The sequence below is a fragment of the Tribolium castaneum genome, chromosome 1 (genome assembly GCF_031307605.1).
Source record: "Tribolium castaneum strain GA2 chromosome 1, icTriCast1.1, whole genome shotgun sequence".
Classification (NCBI taxonomy): Eukaryota; Metazoa; Arthropoda; class Insecta; order Coleoptera; family Tenebrionidae; genus Tribolium; species Tribolium castaneum.
The window spans coordinates 26,898,374-26,920,756 of NC_087394.1; the positions used below are offsets into that span (position 1 = coordinate 26,898,374).

At 31.8% G+C, this 22,383-nt stretch overlaps 1 protein-coding gene across 4 annotated transcripts in view; it reads right to left on the bottom strand.

Moving 5' to 3' along the window:
- Window positions 1-1,871: 1,871 nt before the first annotated feature.
- Window positions 1,872-22,383, bottom strand: part of LOC103312699 (protein bric-a-brac 1) — a 234,207-nt gene continuing 213,695 nt past the window's right edge. For 2 of the 4 annotated variants that reach the window (XM_015978021.2, XM_015978022.2), the window contains 3 exons: window positions 13,292-13,555; window positions 12,960-13,108; window positions 1,872-7,474 (listed from right to left, as the gene is read on the bottom strand). In XM_015978021.2, the coding sequence (XP_015833507.1) occupies window positions 6,878-7,474; window positions 12,960-13,108; window positions 13,292-13,555 (1,010 nt within the window). In that variant the 3' untranslated portion in view covers window positions 1,872-6,877. Of the gene's footprint in view, window positions 7,475-12,959; window positions 13,109-13,291; window positions 13,559-22,383 lie in introns of all 4 variants that reach the window. The other 2 variants (XM_015978020.2, XM_008194059.3) reach the window with 1 other exon arrangement.

Here is a 22,383-nt window from a genome sequence, read left to right on the forward strand (position 1 = left end):
CTAGGTATGCAACTCGCATATGCTTGTTGCATAACGACAACTCTTAAACTTTAAGCTTGTGCTTTCACACTCGTATTATTTGCATTTTCTCAAACGCTTAAATTATTGCAAAAAAGGAAATCTCAAAAGTAGAGTATTGCTTTTTCAAGAGTTTTTGGATTAAAAACTTGTTTTCTTTCAACAATTTACAGCCAAAAAGGCAATTATGTTAAGGGAACTACTGAAAAATAAACCAAATTTAGGTCGGCAATGCTGTTACCTACACTTTCTTTCATGACTTTACCATGTTTTTAGCTATTTTTTTTGTGGGACCAAAAATCTAAATTAAGACCATTGATTAAAACAATTTTATTACATTGTTTTAGTATGTTTTTTTACCCGAAATAAAATTATTTTGCAAAAAAAAATTTTTGCGAAAATTTTAGCACTCTTTTGAGTTATAAAACTTAGGCCTAAAACTTAGGTTTTGACCTGTTTTCTAAGTATATTTAAAAAGCTTTCAACTCATGGAACTGTTCAGAACAACAGTTAAAGTATTAAGTACTCCACCGTTTTTTAAGGTACTTATGTAGATAATAATCTCACAAGTTTAACGTCCTTCAAAAGTTGAAATTTGTAGAGTTGGAAAAATTACTAGGGAAGGACCACAAATGAAACCAAACGAGAATTATGCAACGTTTCGTCTTATTACATAAGACATCATCAGGCTGAAGAACAAAAATATAACATCGACAATTTAAGTTTTATATTTTTCAATTGTCGTTGTAATAATAACTTGGTCTTCAGCCTGATGATGTCATGTAATAAAACGAAACGTTTCATAACTCTCTTTTAATTTCATTTATGGTCCTTCCCCAGTATTTTTTTCAACTCAACAAATTACGTAGATAAATATTAAAAAAAAATGATAAAAAAATTTCAACCCTGTCTGATGTCTTACGTAAAAATGTATTTACATATTACTTAATAGGTTTATATGCGATTTTCTCCTGTATTGAAGTTTGTATTATGAGTATATGAGTCTGTTTTATTTGATGAAGAAGATAAAAACAATCGCTTCGGTACTACTTCAGTACCCTAAAGCTTTAAAACAGTTATATGAATTGGAAAATTTTATGTGACCACATAAAATGGCCAATTTTTAAGGTAAGATATTTATAAAAAAAACTAGTCCACTTATTTATGGACGCTTTATGAAGCTGTGCGGAATTTCAAGTAAAATATCCAGGTTCTTAAAATTACTTAAAACACATAATAATCCAAGTAAAAGAGCAAAAATGACTTTTCTTGTGTTGGTAACATTTTATTGACTTCTTTTTATTGTCTGAATCCTAGATTATAAACACTATTTTGAAACACGTTTCAGATAGCTAAGTGTTTTCAGTATTTTTAAAATACAATGTTCCACCAAAAAAAAATTGAAAAACACTTATGCGAAAACGCTTAAAGTTCTCGAGTGTCTAGGTAAGCAACTCGCGTACGCTCGTTGCATAACGACAACCCTCGGACTCGTATACACTCGTATTATTAAAAACTATTTTGTTTTTGGAGCGTTTTATAACTCGTTTTAAATAAATTTAATCAAATAGAAAAATAATTTATTTTTACTGCATTTTTGGTTTAATCGGGTTGGTGGTAAGAAGTTCACCAATCACTTTAAAGGTATATGTGTTGCTTAGACAGCGCAAGCTTGTATTTTCTCCTTGGTGCTTTCTATATTGGAAAAAAGCATCAGAAATTATAAATGCTTATCTCAAGGATTACAGATTTTAAGCAAAGTGTTAGGGAAACCTGTAAGTGCCACCTGTCGGGTTATCAGAATGTTACGGAATAAAACAGCCAAGTTTAAAAGAAATGGAGTAAAAGTCGAGTTCATGTTTGAATTTTTACAATTTATTCTTATTTACCATACAGACATAAAATAATAGTAATAATAATGTGCATAAATCATGTAAAGAATGTAGACTGAACGCAAGTCTTATAAAAATATAAATAAAGAGACTGCACATATAATATGACTGATGCATACAACTGGGCGATTGCATGTAAGTTCAGACTGTCTCTACGAGTAGCACAACTTGAATGATAATAATTATTGCATACTGACTAAAGAGGCTATTTATAACTTTAGGTATGCTATGTTATATTTGCACTAACATCGAACTATATTATGTTTTAATAGTATACATTAAAATAAAGCTTTTACCTGAATTTTGAGTGGTTATACATCATATCTAAAAACTGCCGCCAATCTCACATCACTTTTGCTTACATAATTATAATAAAGTTAGGTATGTATGTATATAAATGTAATTTACAGAGATATGAAAAAGAACATGCCATTCAGGGTGATACCATACCAAAAAACAGATGAAAATGCAATTTTGTTCAATAACAATTTTGTGTCTCGGATGACATAAGTGGTCATAGTTTGGAAGGCACTTACTACTTTACTCGTTTTTGAACACATTAAGCCTAGTCTTTGAACCGAAAAACCTACTAAAAACTCAAACCGGGAGATGTACAGGGTGCCGCACTCTGCACGTCCAAACATTTCTTTTTTCTCAAAATAATTTCAGCAAAACCCACAGCCCACTATGCTTTTTTTGACTTTTAAACTTATAAAAAAAATTAATCTCCCTTTTATTGACATTTAAAGACTTTTTCCACAAAGCACAAAAAATATTGTATGTTACACCTCGCGTTATAGATTTAATACAATTCAATATTTTTACATGGCCTACTACAAACAAAAAGCAAATTATGTTTTTTTTTTAATTTGTTTAAAAACAAATAGACAAAGAAATCAGAAAAGGTAAGCTTTTTAAAAATGTCAGGGCCACCTACGACTTTCTTTTAAAAAATAGTTAAAACAATGGCAAAAAAATCGTCAGTTACATTATTAGTTCTTGTCAAAAAGTGTCTGTAAAACGTTTTTGTTTCAAATGGATATCTTTTATAATAAGGAAGATGTGAATTTTTTAAGACTTAGCTAAAATAAAGCTTTTGTTTATAATAAGTCTACAAAAGTAGATAGCGGTTTTGCCTAAATTATTTTTTCCAAAAGAGCTCCAGAATGTGGTTATCGGAGGTTTTAAGTGGGGCCAGCAAAGTGCATCACCTTGTGCAGAGAGATCCAAACAAGTACTGAAAGTTTAAAGGCCACTTTTTGAAAAATATCATATCACCTCATGCAAAAGTCAAACGACGAGCGTGGTAGACCCATAAATGGCAGGAAGGCATTTATAATTTCATTTAAATCGTAATAATTTCTCTTCTACATTTACAAGTTTTATATAAATTTTGTACATTATTTCATATCCTATCATCTAAACAAATCACAAAAATAATTTTTGTTGGCTCCGTGACTCCTAACACTAGCTGAAAGTATAAATGTTTATTTATCATGTTAATCAATGTGTGCTATTTGGTGAACTGAGGCGCAAATAATTGTGTTGCAGCAGCACTGAAGTTTGTCTTTATGTTCGAGTTGCACTACACTTTGTACATACACAACACCTACATTCACTATTGTTGCTACATTGTAACATATAATACATTTGGCATTGCTACAAGTCGGTAAATCATAGCTTCTTACCAAGTGGAAATGCATACTCAACAAACAGATTACCACATATTCTAGATTTACAACAGATAGTTTTTTCATAAAATTTTGATTTAGTTCGCGCGCTACAATATGTAACACCTGTTTGCCGCGACTGGAAATACAGAAGCTAAAGGCAGAATAATCAACAAAGCAATATCTCATCTTTAAATACATTTACATTTCTCTTTACAATATGTACTAAATAAATTAAACCATTTACAAAAGGAGACCAACTGAATACGAAATACTGATAGTAACTGACCATTTCTATTAAGTTCCATGTAACACGCCTATTAAACCTAGCTAAAACAGGAATTGTAATATTGCACTGAAAAAACACAGTGGCTGTCGTCCTCGTCTTGTCACTATTATTACAACACGTCGTCGATTACAATTAAACCTATCAAGTGACTTTGGTGTATTCTTAGTTATCTCATTTGTTTCATCATTATATAATAAAATAAACTCATATTTTGCTCCAATTATGCAAATTTCAAAAAATAAATATCTAACGCATCTGCACACTTAAACACTAAAATATAAATTACTAAAATAAATTAACTTTTTACAAAATATATTAAACTATTTATTTTTTAAGTAAGTATTTAAAGCAAGTCCCCAAAAATGTTTATTTCTCTTTATGGGTCGAGTCTTGCCAGAATTGCGACCAAATTTTATTTTTTGCCAGCAAAAAACAATTGTAATTACGTCTTGTGAACCGACACTGACCGTTCTAAATTTTCTCATTACACAAAATAGAGTTCCGGAGTCGTAAGTTTATGAGCACGCAGGACTAAAATTTTAGGCTAGACAGCGCCCGTTTACAGTGAAAAAAACAAAATCAAAAAGCTCTAAAGACACAATCAAAAATTTAAGTATTTTTTTTAATGAGAGAGGAAAAAATTGTAAAGATTTCAAAACATAAGCGAAAAATGATTAAACTAACTCGGTATATTTGGATTTTTTTTTAGCAAAAACTACCTATTGCTTGCCAACCTGTTCTAGACAATTTAATTTAACTTAAAAATGCGCTATTTTCATCTGTTTATAAAAAAGATTCTAGATCTAAATTAGACTTGAAGTATGTTTGGTTTGGCTTTGATCTTACTGAATTTAAAACTTTAGGAAAAATCACAAAATTGTGTTATTTTGTTTACAATATTAAGAAATTTTTCCAAAATAAAAGTAGGACAATCACTGATCAAAGTCTGAAAGCGGTATTAGTTTATGTCAAAGGCACTGAAATATTAAAAAAAAACACAGGAATAAGTTATTTTCAATTTAGAAACTAATCTAAATCCGAGAGATTAGAAATACGTTTGCTTTAATATTATATTATATGACTTTTCGATTGATTTTTTTCAGTCTCAACAAATTAAAAAAAAAATTCAATAAGGACAATAAGGAAAATGACCAAACTAAACTGATTTTCTACGATTTTAGAAGAGATTTTCAATGAAAAACACGCAAATTTTGAGAGGTTTTCTTAAAAGAAAAGCAGGTAAATCACTAAAATGAATCATTCTTGCTTATTTCATAGGTTAGAGCTTTTTACAATAACTTTCTAAATTCGATTTTTTTTTTCGTTTGTTGATATGAATTTAGAAACTGAAAAACTATCAAATGCGAAACATTTTGTAAAAGTAATGCAAAAAGTGCTAAATTAGGCATAAAACGAATAATCTCCGAAAGTTGAAATGTTTTTTTTTCTGTGAAATTCAGGAACGTAAGAAGCACTAACTTATGTTTGAAACGATTTGTTTTTCAGTTCTTTGGTAGATTTAAGTCAGATTTACTGTACATAACACCGAACTGCAATCAAATTTTAATTCCTGATTAATTAATTTAATGCAGTGCAAACTAGATACAGGAATTTAACTCCCACTAGTTCAATCTTGAATGTAATTTTAAAGCGTTGTCTGTAAATCAACAGATGAAATGTAAATCATTTTATTAAAACAAACAAGAAAACCACCAATTTCAATTCGAAAATGCAGTGTTTCACACAGAAAATTTGGAAAGTTGAAAAAAAGATAAAAATTGCAAAATTCGACCTGTTTAGGATTTTGTTTTATATTTTTCAGCGAGAAGGAAAAAAGAAAGAATAAACTGCCACTTTGGGAAGTATTTTTCAAGTGTAACTCTCACAATTTGAGAGATTTTCCCAAAACAAAGCCGAAAACCAAACAAGCCAATCTGTTAAGGCAAAAACGAGCCAAAAAATCGCCAGTTTAGAAAATTTTATTTACAGAAAATTGCAATATTATATGTATTGAGTTTTGATTAAAAACTTGTCCACAATATTTATCTCAAATTATACGGCCTTCAACAAGTTTTTTCAAGATGACAGTTAAGGATTATCGAAACGCGTACACTCACGATCAAAAAGGATGACACCCCTACCAACCAGGCCGGATAGCAAAAGGTTTGTTTACACAATCTGTCTAACATTATCCAACTAATTTATAAACTGGCCTAATGTACACATTAACCGTATCATATTGAAAATATTTGTGGCTGTGGTTTTAGGGGTGTCATTCTTTTCGATCGCGACTGTACGTTATATAGCATATTTAACATCTTTAGAGCCTAAACTAAGAGATTGTTTGAAGTAAAAATTGAAGTAAAACAGTTTTGTTCCTTTCACATTTTTTGCATCTTTAAAAGTTTTGAAAATTTCGTGGGCAGTTTTTCTCACCTCATTGAGAATTTAAGCCTCAGTTATTCGAGTATTTTGGAGAAAAAAAAACCGTTTTGCCCGCAGTTTTAGTCCATGGCCTCTGTTTGCGACATAAATAAAAATAAACATTTTACAAAGGCTGGAAATAATTTTAATCATAAATTTGTATATGTGTACAGGTGCCTGGAATTTCAAATTTTAGAATATCATATTATTGCATAACTTTTGAGTAGTTTGGGCCCCGATAAGTCAGTGTCAAAAACCGAAAAAAATCCGCGATATGAAAATTGAATAGAATTCTTCCTTCATCAACCGATTGTCGTAAAGCGAATGTGGGAATGTTGATATAGTTTCCCTGCTAATGTGATTTCCCTACAGAAAATATCCACTCTAATTTTGAATTTCGAATAGTATACATATACACAACAGTCTTTTATGGAACTGGCCGAAACTTTGGCTTCTAGATAAATTTTATAAAATCGTCGAAAACATTCTACCCACTAAAACTTTAGAAATAATTAACAGTTAATTGATAATAGAAAATAAACCTAATAATAATTTATCACATTACATTGTAGCATTGTCTCGTTTCATTCGCCGCGACACTCCGCCATGGGCTCCATCTTGATGGTGGCCATGGCGTCCTTGGGCCTGGGCGTGGACATGGGCTTGACCAGCTCGTCGATGTCCTCCTGGAAGAGGTTCTCGGGCCTGGGGGAGGCGAAGGCCCTGGTGGGCTTGTAGGTCATGCCCATGCCCACGTCCATGCTGTTGCCGATGTTGAGGTTGATGGCGGGCTCCAGCGAGCTGGAGACGGTGAGCCCCAGCGGCGACGAGATGGGGCTCTCGAGGGCCGACTCGGCGGGGCTGATGCGCAGGTCCTGGATGCTGCCGGCGGGGCTGCTCATGCTGCGCAGGGGGCCCATGGGGGCGGCGGCGCCGTTGCTGGACATGGACACGTTGCCGCAGTGGCCGGCCAACGCCAGCGAGTTCACCAGGCTGGCCACGGGGTTGGTGTCGTGAGCGGAGCTCTGGTGCTGCGCCGCCGCCACCATGCTGCACATCTGCTGGCGGAGGCCCTGGGCCACCGCCGCCACGGCCGCCGCCGCCGCCGCACCTGGGGAAACGTTCGCTTCGGAACCGTTGCTGCACGAGTTGTTCGGGTAGCTGTGTATGCTGACGCCGTCCTGGAACAGACGGTAGATGTGTTTGGGTTCGAGCGAACAAAGCGAGCGAGATAGTTTCCATTATTATTATCTTTCAAAGAATTATGCAATTTAATAAAAAAAACTGTACTGAAATAGTAAATAAAAATAAAACATTTTCAGCTTTTAAATATTGATTTTTACCGCCTTGGAGCAAGGAATCTCACTAGAAACGTCAGAAATCGAAGATTTAAATCAGTTTTCCTAAAATAATTTACTTTAGGACAATTTTTTGGTCCAAAACGGCAAAAAATCATGACGGTCTGATGGTTATTATGAGTATTGCTGAAAATGCTTAACATCGGACTATTCCTTGCTCTAAAGAGATAAAAGTCACTGTCTAAAAGCTGAAATGGCTTTATTTTCACCTAAAACGACGACCTGTAGCATTTTCTCAAGAGACTTTTGTCTTCTTATATAATATAAATATAAACATCCTCTTTTTCTGCTAAATAAAGAATTTTAGCTTTTCCTCCAGAAGTTCTGAGCATATAATCTCACAAATCAAGTATTTTGAGCTAAAATTGCTTTATTCTGGCGTGAAACGATCGTCTCAAAATCAAGAAACTGTTGTTTAAAATCGTGATTTTCTGCCAAACAACAAATAAACAATTCTAGCTATTTTCTAGTTCAGTCGTTCTTGAGCACAGAATCTCTCAAGGTCAAGTATTTTCAACAAAAATTTTTTTTCTTGTACAAAAGTTTAAACTTGTGACCTATTTGACCCCAAAAAATTTAAGTACAATGTTGCCTTTTTTACTAAAAATTTGAAATGGAATTTAGATTCAAAATGCGCAAGTATCTAATGACAATAAAAGCGTGTTTTTTCTACAATTTTTTTCCTCGATTTTTTTTGGTTTGTATTTTTTTTTGATTAAATTTATTAAAGAAAAAAACACACTAATAGGAGGAAACACTGAAACTAAAAAATCTATAAAATGAAATTGAAAACCATACACAAATTACTGAAAAACTGATAAAACCATCCTTTTCCAAATCACGAAATATCAGCAAGTTATATCTGTATTACATTATTTTTAAACAAAATGAGAAATGTATGTACCTAAGACCCAATATTATTTTTGTTTTGTTTATGTTTATCTAGTTTTAAACTTTTAATTTGTCATACGTAAAAGTTTTTGGTTTTTAGCAATGATGTATCTACAAAATTTGATTTTTTGGAATTAATTTGGAATTTGGAATTTGTTTTTTTCTTGTTAATTTAAGTATTTTTCGGTTTTTAAGTTTTTAATTCGAAACCATAAAGTAACGTACTTTAAATTTTGGATCTTATTCAAAAAACTGCAAAAAACGAAACAACAACAATGTAGTCTTGTTTAAAGAACTAACACAGAAGAAAAAAATTTTAATTGTAATGAACTCTTAATAAAAAATTGAAAAACATGAATACGCAGTCTGAAACTGAAATACCTGAAAACTTCAAACCATTGGTTATACAAATATGAGAACACCGGCCATGTTATAGACTCTCGAAAAATCAGAAACCTATATATTGAGCAACAATTTCTCTAATTAAAAACTTTTTTTGGTAACATTTTACGCCTTTTTTTAGTATCTGATCCTAGTTTATAAACACTATTTTCCTATAGCAACGTGTTTTTACTATTGTTCCAACAAAAAAAATTGAATAACACAATTTTGAAAACGCTCAAAGTTCTCGGGTATCTAAGTATGCAACTCGCATACGCTCGTTGCATAATGACAGCCCTCGAACTTTAAGCTTGTGTTTTCGCACTCGTATTATAATAACTATATTAAAATCTTAGATTCACCATAAATTGAAAACATAAAAAATTTCCAGTGATTATGTTTATGATTGATTCCCACTTTTTTAACAGTTCTCGGGTTTAATAGATATTTAAGTTAAATTTAGGTTTTCCGGTTAGACTTTTTTAAATTTTAATGATTAAGTTTGGATGTAAATTTGTGTTTTGTAATTTGTCTCTGGTCTATTTGAGTATTTTATTTAGTTCACAGATTTTACAGGTTTATTATGTACCTCAGAACTCATAATGAAGTTCAATTATTAAATTCAAAATATTTCAAGTATGTTTGTGATTTATTGTTATAAAAACTAGCTGCAGGTATGCATGTATAAATAAAATGAGCTTCTCATTACAAAAGTTTGAACGAAGAATACGCTGTTAATGTAGCAAAAAGTTATTTTACGAAAGATTGGTGTAATTGTTGAAATCAGTTGGAAGTTGGTCTGCTTCAAATTTTTAAATTCTTCATATTAGTTCAAAAATGTCATATTTTCGACTCAACTGCAAACATCTTTTAATTAGATTACCACGAACGAATTTACTGGTGGTAGAATTAAAAATGCAAGCGAGCGAATTATGTACTTAAGTCAAGCGAATGTGCGATTTAAATTAAATTAAATTTAAAAAATGGATTAACTTGCGTAAACAACGCGGTGAAATCTGTGAATAAGGTGACCTGTGAGACCTCGAACGCGAAATTCATTGTATTGTAAAAAAGTTTAAAATTTATTTATTCCATTAACGATATTAGCATTAATTAATTTATTGTATATAATTCTGTTATTCATGTGTTCCCGATAATAATGCTCTACTTACATTTAGTTAAAACAGCACGCAATAAAAGAAATCATTATAATAGATTGCTTGTCGAGAGAAAATGAAATTGTGAATTGCCATTAGTCGAATTTCATTTCGTTGAATCGAATTTGGTGCAATTTGCCTAAAAATGTGTTCGGTTTTGCTAACTCTTTCTACCGCTACATTTTGGTTTAAAAAGAACAAAAACCATAATTTCTGTCACCACAATTTCGCATAAAATTGTGATATTTTTGTGTTTCTAGTAGCATTTGTTAGTTTTAAAACAATTGTTCCAATCTTGTATTACCTATTATTCTTTTACTTTTTTATTATCAGTAATTTCGTGGTTGAATCACCATTATTTCAAGGCGCGATTTAAATCGTCACGCAAATTACAAAATTTCTAAACCCTTGAAAACCAATATTTACTCAGGACGCGGTATCGATACCTTTTTGTCGTATAAATGCCCCGACTGCGAGAACAATTTCGCTAAAGACTATTATTAACTTCTTAAACACGTTAACGTTCAATTCCAAAATTGGTTCCAGGAATCACTTAGTCATTACTAAAAAACAATAAAATTGTGCATTTTAATAAAAATAAAATTTAATTATTATAACTGTTGCGAAGGTTAAAGCACTTATTGTGATTCAGCCAAGTAAACACATTAAAATCGCGTTTTATTTTATCGAAGGCCTGTCAACGCATTATTACCTACACCCACAATCCGCTAGCTAACGTTTTTTTTAATCTTAGGCTCTTCAGTGCGCTAATAATGTCGAATACAAACACTTTTTTTCTTTTTTTTTTCTTAATTTATCCAAAAGTTTAATTTTTGTAATTTTCGTTATGTTTCATTCACAGACGTTGTTTTATTATACAGGGTAAGATAGAACCAAAATTATGGATTTTTAAATCCATAGATTTTGATTGAATCAACATTAATTTTTTATCTTTTTTTAACGATTCATTTGTGGGTTAATGTTAATTTTTTTTAACTATTACCGATTTGGTCAACCGGAATCAGTATTATTTTAGTACTGGTTATATCTAAAAAAATCAGAAATAACCCACTATTGACTCACCCTGTATTTGTGGCGAATACTCACGTCTTTAAAAATATAAAAAATTTGTTGCAGAATTTGTTAAAACTAGTAAAAGTAGAGCTAAAATAATAATACTTTGACCACTTTATTTCTATAATCACCGATTTAGAACTAATTTTTGCTAAAACTTAAGCGTTCTTAACTGACAATTTTGAGGAATATTTTCATTGTAATTTTAATAATTATTTTTATTTTATTGACTTGTGTTATGACGCAGTGTTTTTAAACATCAATATATCTATTTCTGTTTCTATTAGATAAATACAGGTGAATTTAAAGTAACGCATAAAATTCATTGCATTTTTTTAACAGTCGTTTCTCAAAAAAAAAAGATCCTCGAAGAAGTTGATTTTGTTTTAATAATATTTTCAATAATAAATGCTACATTTTTTCACCATATTCCAAAATTTATAACGTCATTGTTAATTATTTTACCATGAGAACCAACATTTTTTTCGTGTTTTTAGTACATCATCTTTTATCTATCGATATAAATACAAAAAAAATTAAAAATATTAAATAACAAAGTTAGAAAAAATAAAATAAAATAAATAGTTTCGATAATTACACACAAAAGACTTTATATTTCTGTTTGGCCTTATTTTGTACAGGGTACAAAATCTTTTTTTTTCTATTTATGTTTCATGTTAAATATTGTACAAGGTGATTATGTTTTTTATCATTTCTTTTTCTATTTATGTTTCATGTTAAATATTGCCGTGTCAATTATTTAAAGAAATTATAAAAAAACAATTATTGCTATTTATAAAATAAGACAAGAACAGAAAAATAAAAGCCAACTGTGTGTAATTATCATATTTTTTTTTAACTTTTTGTTGTATTTTTTATATATTTTTACCAGAATGATAGAGGGAATGAACCAAAAAATCAGTAAAAAAAACGTCATAAGTTTTGAAAAAATGTTAAAACGTATAGTAGTATTTACAGAAATACGATCGAGATGTTGTTTATTTATTTATTTGTAAAATGAGCCAGAACAAAGATATGAATTTTATTCATATTATTTTAAATCTACCTTAACATACATACCAGGTGAATAAGAAAGTATGAAACCAATACGACCTTTTTTATAAGACAAATGTTTATTTTTTACACAACTAATTGATCAAGAATGAATTATTTATTACAAAAAAAATCGTTCTTTTTTAATTTTTTTATTTTTTTGTTTTTATTTTTTTATTTTTGTTATTGTTTTTTTTTATTTTTTGCTATTTTTTTTATTTTTTGTTATTACTTTTTTAATTTTTCGTTTTCAAACTATTTATTTTATTTTAAACTAGTATTTGTTTTTACGAATAAACCTTTTAAATATTTTTTTCGTTTTTGAGGTTTTTTATGCAGCCCACACAATAAATATACAGGAGCTACCATAAAAATCTCAGAAAATAAACAAAAAAATCCTGAGACAGGTCAGGTCAAGGGGGTGATGCTTTTTAAAATTCTAAGCGGCTGGTTAATATTACAACTTTTAAAAGTACTCTAAAAGATCCTCATTTAAATAAAAATTGACCTCTCTCGGGATTTTTTAATTTCTTGCTTGTTTTCGGAGGTATTCAGATATTCGTTTTTTTTTAATCACGCAGTATATTTCTTTGACAAAAAGTACAATCCAAAAGTTAAGAAATCTCATAATTTCAAAACAAAATTTTCATTTTCCAAACATCAAATATTTGCAGCACTTTACCTTCGATCAATTATTTTTTGAAGGCAAATAGTTAAAAAAAAGTGTTAAGGAGTGTTATCTAAAAACTTACATGAATTCGTGGGTATGCGACGTGTGGTTCGTCTTTGATTTGATGCGAGTCTCTGAACACTACGGCCCTGATAACACCCCGTATATGCTCATCGGGCCAAACCCCCAACAGAATTCTTTGGGGCCGCCCTCGTCCTTTCGGCCGTAAATCTGTAAAAAAATCGACCGTTACACCAGCTGGCGCAAAAATGCTTCCTTAAACAAATTGAAACAATGAGGCACCTAATTAGCTATTCACGGTCTTTCCGGTGTTATTACTGCTCCAAAAAGCCAAATGTTTCGTAATTTAAAGACCTGCTAACTTATTTTAACGGAAATTGGATCGTTCCTCACCTGATCCGCCGTCCGCGGACGGTCCTAGCATGTTGTGCACTCTGTTCGCGTACAGAACAAACGTGGGATAGGGAATATCGTATTTCCTGGCGGCCTGGGACAGGGATAAGCCCTCCTTAAGCACCGAGAAGATTGCCTCGGCCATGGTTTCAGGTCGCCAGGATTTCAGCGGCCCTCGTTCACGGAAGCGCAAGTTGTGTACAAGACTTTGATTCGTATTCCAACATTTCTGCCACATGGATTGCAACTGGTACTGGTAGCTGTCTGCTGAAAGAAAAAGAAAACGATATCCACATTAGTATGCCGATCGACACACTGATAAACTCAGCACATGAAAAATTATGGCCAAATTGGACGACTCGCTAGGGATTAAGTGAAAAAAACTGGTGACTATTAGCGAGTCGTACAATTTAATGCACGATAAGTTCAACAATAAAATAAAAATAAAGTGAAAAAAATTACCAGCTTGAAGGGTACCTGTAACATAAAATTTATTACAAATGGTCGAGATCAATTCAAACTTTTTTAATTGTGCAATTACCTAATTAGTTTTCTATTTAGGGTGGAGTGCTTACTACTCCAAGTTTGAATTCCTGCGAGCGCAGCAGGAATATTCGGTGATTTTACGCGGTTTAACCGAGAGTTAGCAGACTTCTTTCCTGGGCAAAAACGCGGATATTGCCAAGAGGTGGCGCGCTGTGCTTCGTTTAAATCACGTCCAACAAAATTCATTCAACTTTGTGTCGAAGAATTTTATTTTAACTTGCGTTATAATGAATGAAATGTGTACGCATCTTGTAAAAAAACGTAAAACAATTTGTTTTATTTCGTCTCTCTAATTTAATAGGCGAAGTTAGAAAACAAAAAGACAAATCGCTTACGACCCAAAATGAGGAAAAGCTTTCGGCCGTAGAACATTGTGAAAAAATTACTTAATTAAAAAAACTTCGCCCGATTAAAAAAACAGGGTATGTCTTTACTGTATTATCTCAAAAACTAATAACCATAAGGAATTTAGCCTTTGTTTTTAAAATACTCTGATTTTTATGTATGCGTTTTTTTACAATCCCTTAATTAACTAAGAAAAATTTTAAATTCATATAAAAATTTTTTTTGAGTTAGCAACAATTATTTTTTTGGTTAAGCAGCGTTTGTTTTAGGATGACACTAAGAGCCGGTTTACAGAAGCGTCATTAATTTAATCCGCAATTAAATGCACGATTAACTGATCACATGAGCAACTTGATTGGTTCATTCACGTTGTTAAATTTTAACAACGAATTAAAATTTAATGTCGCTCTCTATAAACCGGTCCTAGGAGTCATAGAATTTCGGATAATTGATATTTTAAATTTTATTAAAACAGTAAAACTTCTCAATAACGAACACCAATGGAGATTTTTTAATTGTCCGTTGTGGAGAGGTGTCCACTAATGAGAGTTAGAAAATTATAATATGTTTTGTTACGTTCCTACAAAAATGTCCGTTATGAAGAAGGGAGGTTTCACTGTATTATTATTTTTTATTATAACTAAAAATTTCAAATTAAATTTAAAAAAAGAAATATGTACAGATTTTTTACTTAAAATCTTCAATATTTGTTTAGTTGTTTATGGGGGCCTAATAATTTGTGACATGACACATAATTTCAGCTATTTTTGAATTTCAGACAGTATGAGTTTACTTAGGTGCTAAGGCAAGTTTCTTCTTTATCACTATCGCCTTCAGCAATTTTTTCATCATGTTTTTCTAAGAATTTTTGTATAAAGTCATTTATATTTAAATCGGATTTTCTGTATAGAATTTTGTCTGTCCGCTATGCAGAGTCCGTTGTAGAGAGGTTTTTTTACATAATTTTTCAATGCTTTTGTTACGTTCGAACAAAAATGTCCGTTGTAAAGAAGTGTCCATTGTCTGGAGGTGCCCATTAAGGAAGGTATAAGTATTTTTAGTTAATTAATATTTAGTAAAAGGAATTAAAGAAAAATTCTGAAAACAATCACATGCAAAGAGAAAAAAAAAACATAAAGTACTCAAAAACAGACGTTGATTCCTCTGGGACTAAGAGTTTTTGAGATGTGAGTAAAACACTTTGTGCAGCGTATGATAAAAAATTGAGCACAAAACGCTCGGTGGACGAAAAAATTAGCGAAAATGTATAGTTGTAAAAAATTGGACTAAAAAATTACCCATTAGAACAAACCTATCAATGTTTCAAATTTAGTTTAGTTTTATTTGTCAACTAATAAAGCGCTTTTTCCCTCTTGGCTGTTTACTGGGACAAGGAAGAAAGGTTGAAAAAACTGACTTACCGCTGGAAATGATTTATTGTTTGCAACTTAAAAATAGCTGATGACTATAAAAATTATTCAGAACGTTCAACAGTCACTCATTGTTTTATTATCTTAATTGGTTTTTTTATTAAAATTTATCATTTAATTGTACTAATTGGAAAAGATTAAATAAATTACTTCAATTATAGTTAATAATTGTTTATTAGGAGTATAATTTGCAAAATAATTTGAAGAAAGTAACATCGTCTCAAAAATATCGTCGTACATAACGACGTGAGAAATTATTCTAAAAAAAAATTATTGCTAAAAATAAACTAAAACTAAAAATCATTATCAAGTAGTTAAGGCACCATGTGATTAAAAAGCTGCCATCGGCTACAAAATGTAACTAAATTGATAATGATCGATGCATGTGTCCGACTTAAATACGTGAGAAAATAAGTTATTAATAAAAATAAAATATAACTAAACTAATAATGAAACACAATATCGCATGTTGAATATAATAATATAACACGCATGGTATAATAGCCATGTAATTAGTTGCATAAATATAGCTCACTTGAACGCAAACATCGTATTATTAATAACAAAGTAACGTTAATAAAGGATGCAATATGTACAAATAAAGCTAACAAGTAAAAAAATAATGATAATAATATAGGAATGGAAGGAAGTACAATGAGAAGCTAAGGAATGTAAAATTCAAGTTCCCTACTCGTAACTTTATAAAATCTAAAAGTTCATAAATCAACTCGAATTCTGTAAACATCAGGCATTAACGTAACTCCTATATACAGAAAAATATTGCCCCAATTAACAGTTTTAGAATTTATTGCTAAACGTTGATCACATCGTCTTCAAAGAGTATTATTTAAGGAATGCATAGAACCGTTGTTCTCGTAATAAAGCGAGACAATATTGTGCTTTTTGCAAAACGCCCACCACCACCGGAACCCGGAAAGTCCGGTGAAGATGAACTCCGGGTCTCGGGCGCGTCTCAGTTTCTCCACAAAGTTGAGCACCGACTGCAGCGATTTTTTCGTGCGTCTGTTATACGGCGAAACTGAGACATCGCAACAAAACTCCAGCACCGCCGCCTCCTCGGAGGGGGTCAGCCCGGCCTCCTCCAGCACGGCCATCCGCTTCGATTTCCCTAGGATATTATCGTACAACGTCCCCTTTGGTATACCATACCTGGCCGAAGCCTGCGTGAAGCGCATTTTTTGCTTCACGACGGCATCGATTGCTTCTTTGAGCTGCTCTTGAGTCCATGTGGGGGTTTTAAGTTTTAGTAATGTCGGATAATCTGACCAAAAGAAACAAACGTGCTGGGTTAGAATCATGCGAAAACCGGCCTTATTTTTTTTTATTTAATGAGAGAAGCAGGATTATTGCGAAACAAACACGTGCAATAAAATCCATTTTTAGACAGCGTTGTTCTAAATTAAATCTCGTGTTACTGCATGAAATGTAAGTAAATCATATTTCTGGGCTTGTCATTTAGTGGCACGTCAAGAAACGCATAAAAGAGCAGATTTACTGCCGGAAAAATCAAACCCACGGCACGGCTAAGCCACAATTAGCGCAAATGTGACCCGCACGGGATAATTTGCTCAATTTTGCCGTGAAATGGCAGGAAAAGTAAGGGGAAGCGGCCCGAGTTGGACCAGCCTGCACTTTTTTTCAGTTAATTCAGAAACAATCAAAAATATAATAACTACGTGTTAAAATCCTTCACAATGTTGTCCAAATTCTTGATTTTGTAAAAGAATAACACACTTTTTCAAGCTGGAGCTTTATTTTTTCCGCAATTGTAATGAAATTAGGGGAATATGTTATAACACGACTACTTAAAGCTTTTGAAGTTCTAAAACCGAAGTTCTTTCTGCTCAATATCACGACTCTTTTACCAATGTTTTATAATAAAAATTCATATTTCGTAAGATTGACACGATGACTATTTTAACTAAAAACAATATGTTAGAAACTAGGTCTAAAAAAACTTGTAGATACCGAGCTTTGCCCAAGTAAAGCAAAATAAAATGCATTCTGTATAAATAAATTAAACTGAACTTAGAGGGTCGAGAGATAAAGGGTCTAGTTCCAAAGTGTGCAAACAATCTCTAGGTTTATTAACTTTTCGAAGGTTGAGAAAATTCCTTCGTCTTTAGAAACTTTTTCCAAAATTTAAATGTTTCGTCGAGTTAAGATGATCATCTTATATTTTGAACATCAGAAGAAATTATTTGGAAAATGTTTGTTCGTCAGAATTTGTTTGATCATGATCACTCAAGTCCTAAAATTGCTTTACGAAAGGACAATTAACAAAGAAAAAATAGCAAAAAAACAAGTTTAATAAAAAAAAATTAATAATATACCTAATTATAAGAATATGGAAAATGAAACTGTCCGATCAGGTATTCTTAAAATGTAAACAATGTACTCTTCGAAAAAAAGACTACACTGAATATTTGCATTACTTTTATTTTTTATTTTTTAATCACACCTGCTCTGTATGAAAAAATTGGATGTTACAACTTTTTGTATTTAATCTAAGACAATTCGCAACGACTTGTCAAAATCTATTTACTTTGTGAATATTTCTTCGAAACGCCTAGAAATTATTTATTCTCTTCATTAGGTTAGGTCAGGGCATCTTTGCATCTAAGAAATATTAATTTTTGATTTATTATAAACTACTAAAATATGAAAAATTTCTTCTATACAGCCTGTTAGGGAATGGTTTGGCAAAAATTTTAAGGTAGATAAAGAACGGCAAAACGAATCGATTCAGTAAAATTTTTGTAAGTCAAAAATGCATAGTTTTTCCAAAAAATCGTCTGAACTTAAGGTCCCAAATTTTGAGAACCGGTGAACAAGATTTATAAAAATTAGCGTGTCCTTTGAAAATTATTGAAAAAATGGCAAAGGGAAATTAACTTCATGGTTCACTCCGTAATTTTTTTAACTCAATTTGATTTGTTATTGAATTTTACAAAAAAAAAACGAAAAGAAATTTTGCCAAACGGGTTCGAACTTCCCAAACAAATGAACAAGCAACAATTTTGAAAAATTCCTAAAACGGCCATGTGCCACTCACTATGTTCATTTTGTTGAATAAAAAAAATTAACTGCTAATAAAGTACCATAAATTACACAGTGGCTCTCAACAGGTTGGTTAATAAAATTTTTTAAAGAAAGTATTCCCTTTTTGGAAAAATAATATAAGGGTTTTTAACTTATTTGATCATGGCATATTCACATACAAAATATTGCCAACCCATTCCCTAACACCTTGTATATAAATATTATAAAGAAATCTTCACCACCAATAAAATTTTGAAAAAAAGATTGTTTTAAGTAAATGTTAAAATTTTTATGTAAATTAATTAAAAACAAAATAGAAACTAAGTCAAAATACAAAATTCTTGTCTTTTTTCTTTCTTTTTGGAATATTTTTGTGAAATAAATAGAATTCCGACATTTTATTTAATCACATGTCTGATTTTATCAATATGTAAAAGAGAAACACCACAGACAGAGGATTTTCTGTGTAGACCGTGGAGGGAGAAACTGGTGGAGCGAAGGTGCCCTATACCACCCATGTTAGGTTCTTGAAGATCTACAAACACCTTTTATAGCCCATTCTGAATTTCCCGTCTAAGCTGATATCATAGGCACCTCATAGATTGTATGCCGTCAGATTTTTTGGGTTCTTTTTGCTTTAAACAGTTCTTTTTAATAGTTTCTGGTAGATTTAAGTAATGCCACATAATTGTTAAGTGTTATTATTGTTCGTATTAATAGTTAATGTTTTTAACGAAGTGTGAGCTGCGAATTTTGTAAGTGCCCCCAAAATTAAAACATGTTGACTACACCACTGGTTTGAAATTTCTAGTGGGGAATGACTACGGTTTCTCGCTTATGCTCCCTCCACAAGTTTCTTCCTCCATGGTGTAGACAAAATTTAAAATGCACGTTTTTTATTTTTGTACAGTGATTCTTGAGAATTTTGAATACAAAACCCCTGTACATTAGATACTCATAGTGATGACTATTTAATAATAATTTGTTATAAACTGTTCGAGAAATGTTAAGGATATTATTGGCATTTTAACGTATTCTACAATGTTATTTGCATCCCTAACTTTTTCAGTGTATTAAAAAAATCCTACATTGTTGGGACTTTTTTGTTTAAAAGTAATAAAACAAATTTGTGTAACCAAAACTCTTTGCGTAACTGGCGACGATGAAAGTTGAGAAACTTATAAGCAGAAATTATATTTCTAAACGTTTCGAAGAGATTATCCTCTTCATAAGGTCAAGCGAGTTAATTTTTCTTAGATGAGTGTATTTTGTTCATGTGTTCGCGCCCAGTTTTTATTTTAATTTAACTCTGTGAAAGATTAGGCGGTCCAGCTCCGGGGGCGGTTTCCCCACTTGAGCAAGTCGAGAAAAATTCCGGGCAAACTCTAAAGTTGGGCTCTTGAAAATATGGCAGTTCGGTATGTGCATCAAAGTTGTTGAAAGTGTAGTATATTTTATAATCCCGTTCTTGTTATTTTTTGCGTCCGTGCCAAGTTTCTCCGAAAAATACTTTTAAAAATAAGAAGAAAGGCTCATATATATTGAAAATATTACGAGGTTATTTATTATAGAAACTGGAAAAGTTTAGGAAAACAGCACAATAAAAACTATTAACAACAGCAAAACACACATAAAGCAAACGAGAAAACTTATCTAATAACTAATTCTTCAATTTTTCAACTTTAACAGTACGTTGTAAGTATCGCTCGCATTTTTCAGTTTATCACGGAACACCGACTCGGTTTTATCGCATCTTCCCTTAGCGAACAACTCCCAGAGCACGCGTTTACGCCGCAAAGTCATTATTGGGATTCGAAAGTTGGCGGACCTGCCGTTTAGTGGACTCGCTGAAATTTTAATACGTCTGAGGATCCACCACCACACCTCTCCATTTTACATAAAATTAATTTACCAACCTCCTCTATACGCGCAATAATATAAAATGTTCGTACGTGATTTATTTGCTAATATGCATAATGCGAGGCTATAACTCATTTTACGCACTAAATTAATACCAGACTTGATTTATAAACCCCGAGATGATTATTTTCATGAAGTTATATCGAACCGAATCAAAATAAACACGCCGAGTTCGTCCAGCCAAGCTCTGAGCCAGGACTTTGAAAAATTAGCGAAACGTTTAAGGACTGTTAGACAATTCATGCAAGCGGATTAACGAGTGACAAGTTAATGGCCGCATCACATAGCTAGTAACAAGAGCCCGACGTGCATGCAGTTTTACATTTAAGTGTTTCACGGTCGACAAAATTGTAACATATGTAACAAATAAATTGTAGCGTGACACGTATCGGGTGTATGGGGGCCCCACACATTGCGCGACTAACATCTTTTATTGTAACTGCTATAAAATCTGCTTTATATTTTACACCTACGTACAAACTAATGGCAATACTATAACATAATGCAATACGGCCGTGTGCTTAATCAAAAACCACACAGACGCGTTGGAAATACTGAGAATCGGGACAGAATAATGCAGATTTATAGAAAGTTGGGGCGGGGGACATGCATGGAAAAACGTACTTTATTCCGGAGTCGGGATTACAAGCTGTAATTTTACGATCATGCACGCTCTTTGTAATTTATTTAGCCAAAGTTTAGAGAGGCAACAATGAGATTTTCGACACCAGGGCGTTATTGCACTGCTATTACACTTGTTGAACACGGACAAGATTATGGAAAAAAAGCATATCCAAATATTTAATGTAGAGAAAATGCTGTGTTTTCTCGACACAATTAGTGGCAAATTATGCTTTGATTTAAAGATTTAAAGAATAAATTAAGTTTCTACTTTTTTAGAATCGGAGGTTTGAAAGGGTACAGAAATAAAAACCGTCCAGAAAAACTTTTGATTTTTGATTCCTCCATCTTCATTAGACTTTTCAGTATAAAAATGCGTTCAAAATCAGTGAAAAACGACCTAAATTGACCGTCTGAAAATTGAGTTTTTCCGCTTTGTTTCTTCATATTCTCTCTGATGTCGTGATGTCTCTACATTATCTACACATTACGTTGCCAACATAATTTCAATGTCACATGCCTTTAATCAAATGTTTCTTTGAACGCAAATTTTCAAGTTTCCACCATTTTACAGCATTTGTTGAATGCTGTAGAAAAACTAAGCATTTGCCCTCATTTGCTTGGATTTTAAAACTTTCAGTTAACTATCCCATAGTTATTTGTCTCAAAATAAGTGAAATTTTTCAATTGTCTCTAGATTATTTAGGACCAGTTTCTGGAAACATTTTTATCGGAGAGTTAAATTTAAACCTCAGTTAAAACATAGCAACGCCAATCAGATATGCATTACCTTAGCAACTAACAGAGGGATAAAATATTTAACTGAAGGTTAATCGTACCAGAAACTAGGCCTTACTGTTGCAACTTTATTTGAATGTAACAGAACAATGATAGGACAAGCTTATTAAAACCATTGGAAATAAACCATTCTTTATTTGTAAAGTAAATCTTTTGTTTTTTTAAATTTTCTAATAGATAGGTAATCGAAAAAGCGATTTTTTTGGCTGAAAACGACGATTTTTTAGTGTTGGTCTGCTAAAATAAAGCGGTTTATATCGATTTCCCTATCTAAAAACGACGAACTAGGCAATCGATTCACAGCTATACGTTATTTTTGACAGTTTCTTTCCAAAAATGCTAAAATTCGTATAATACCTAATAACATAA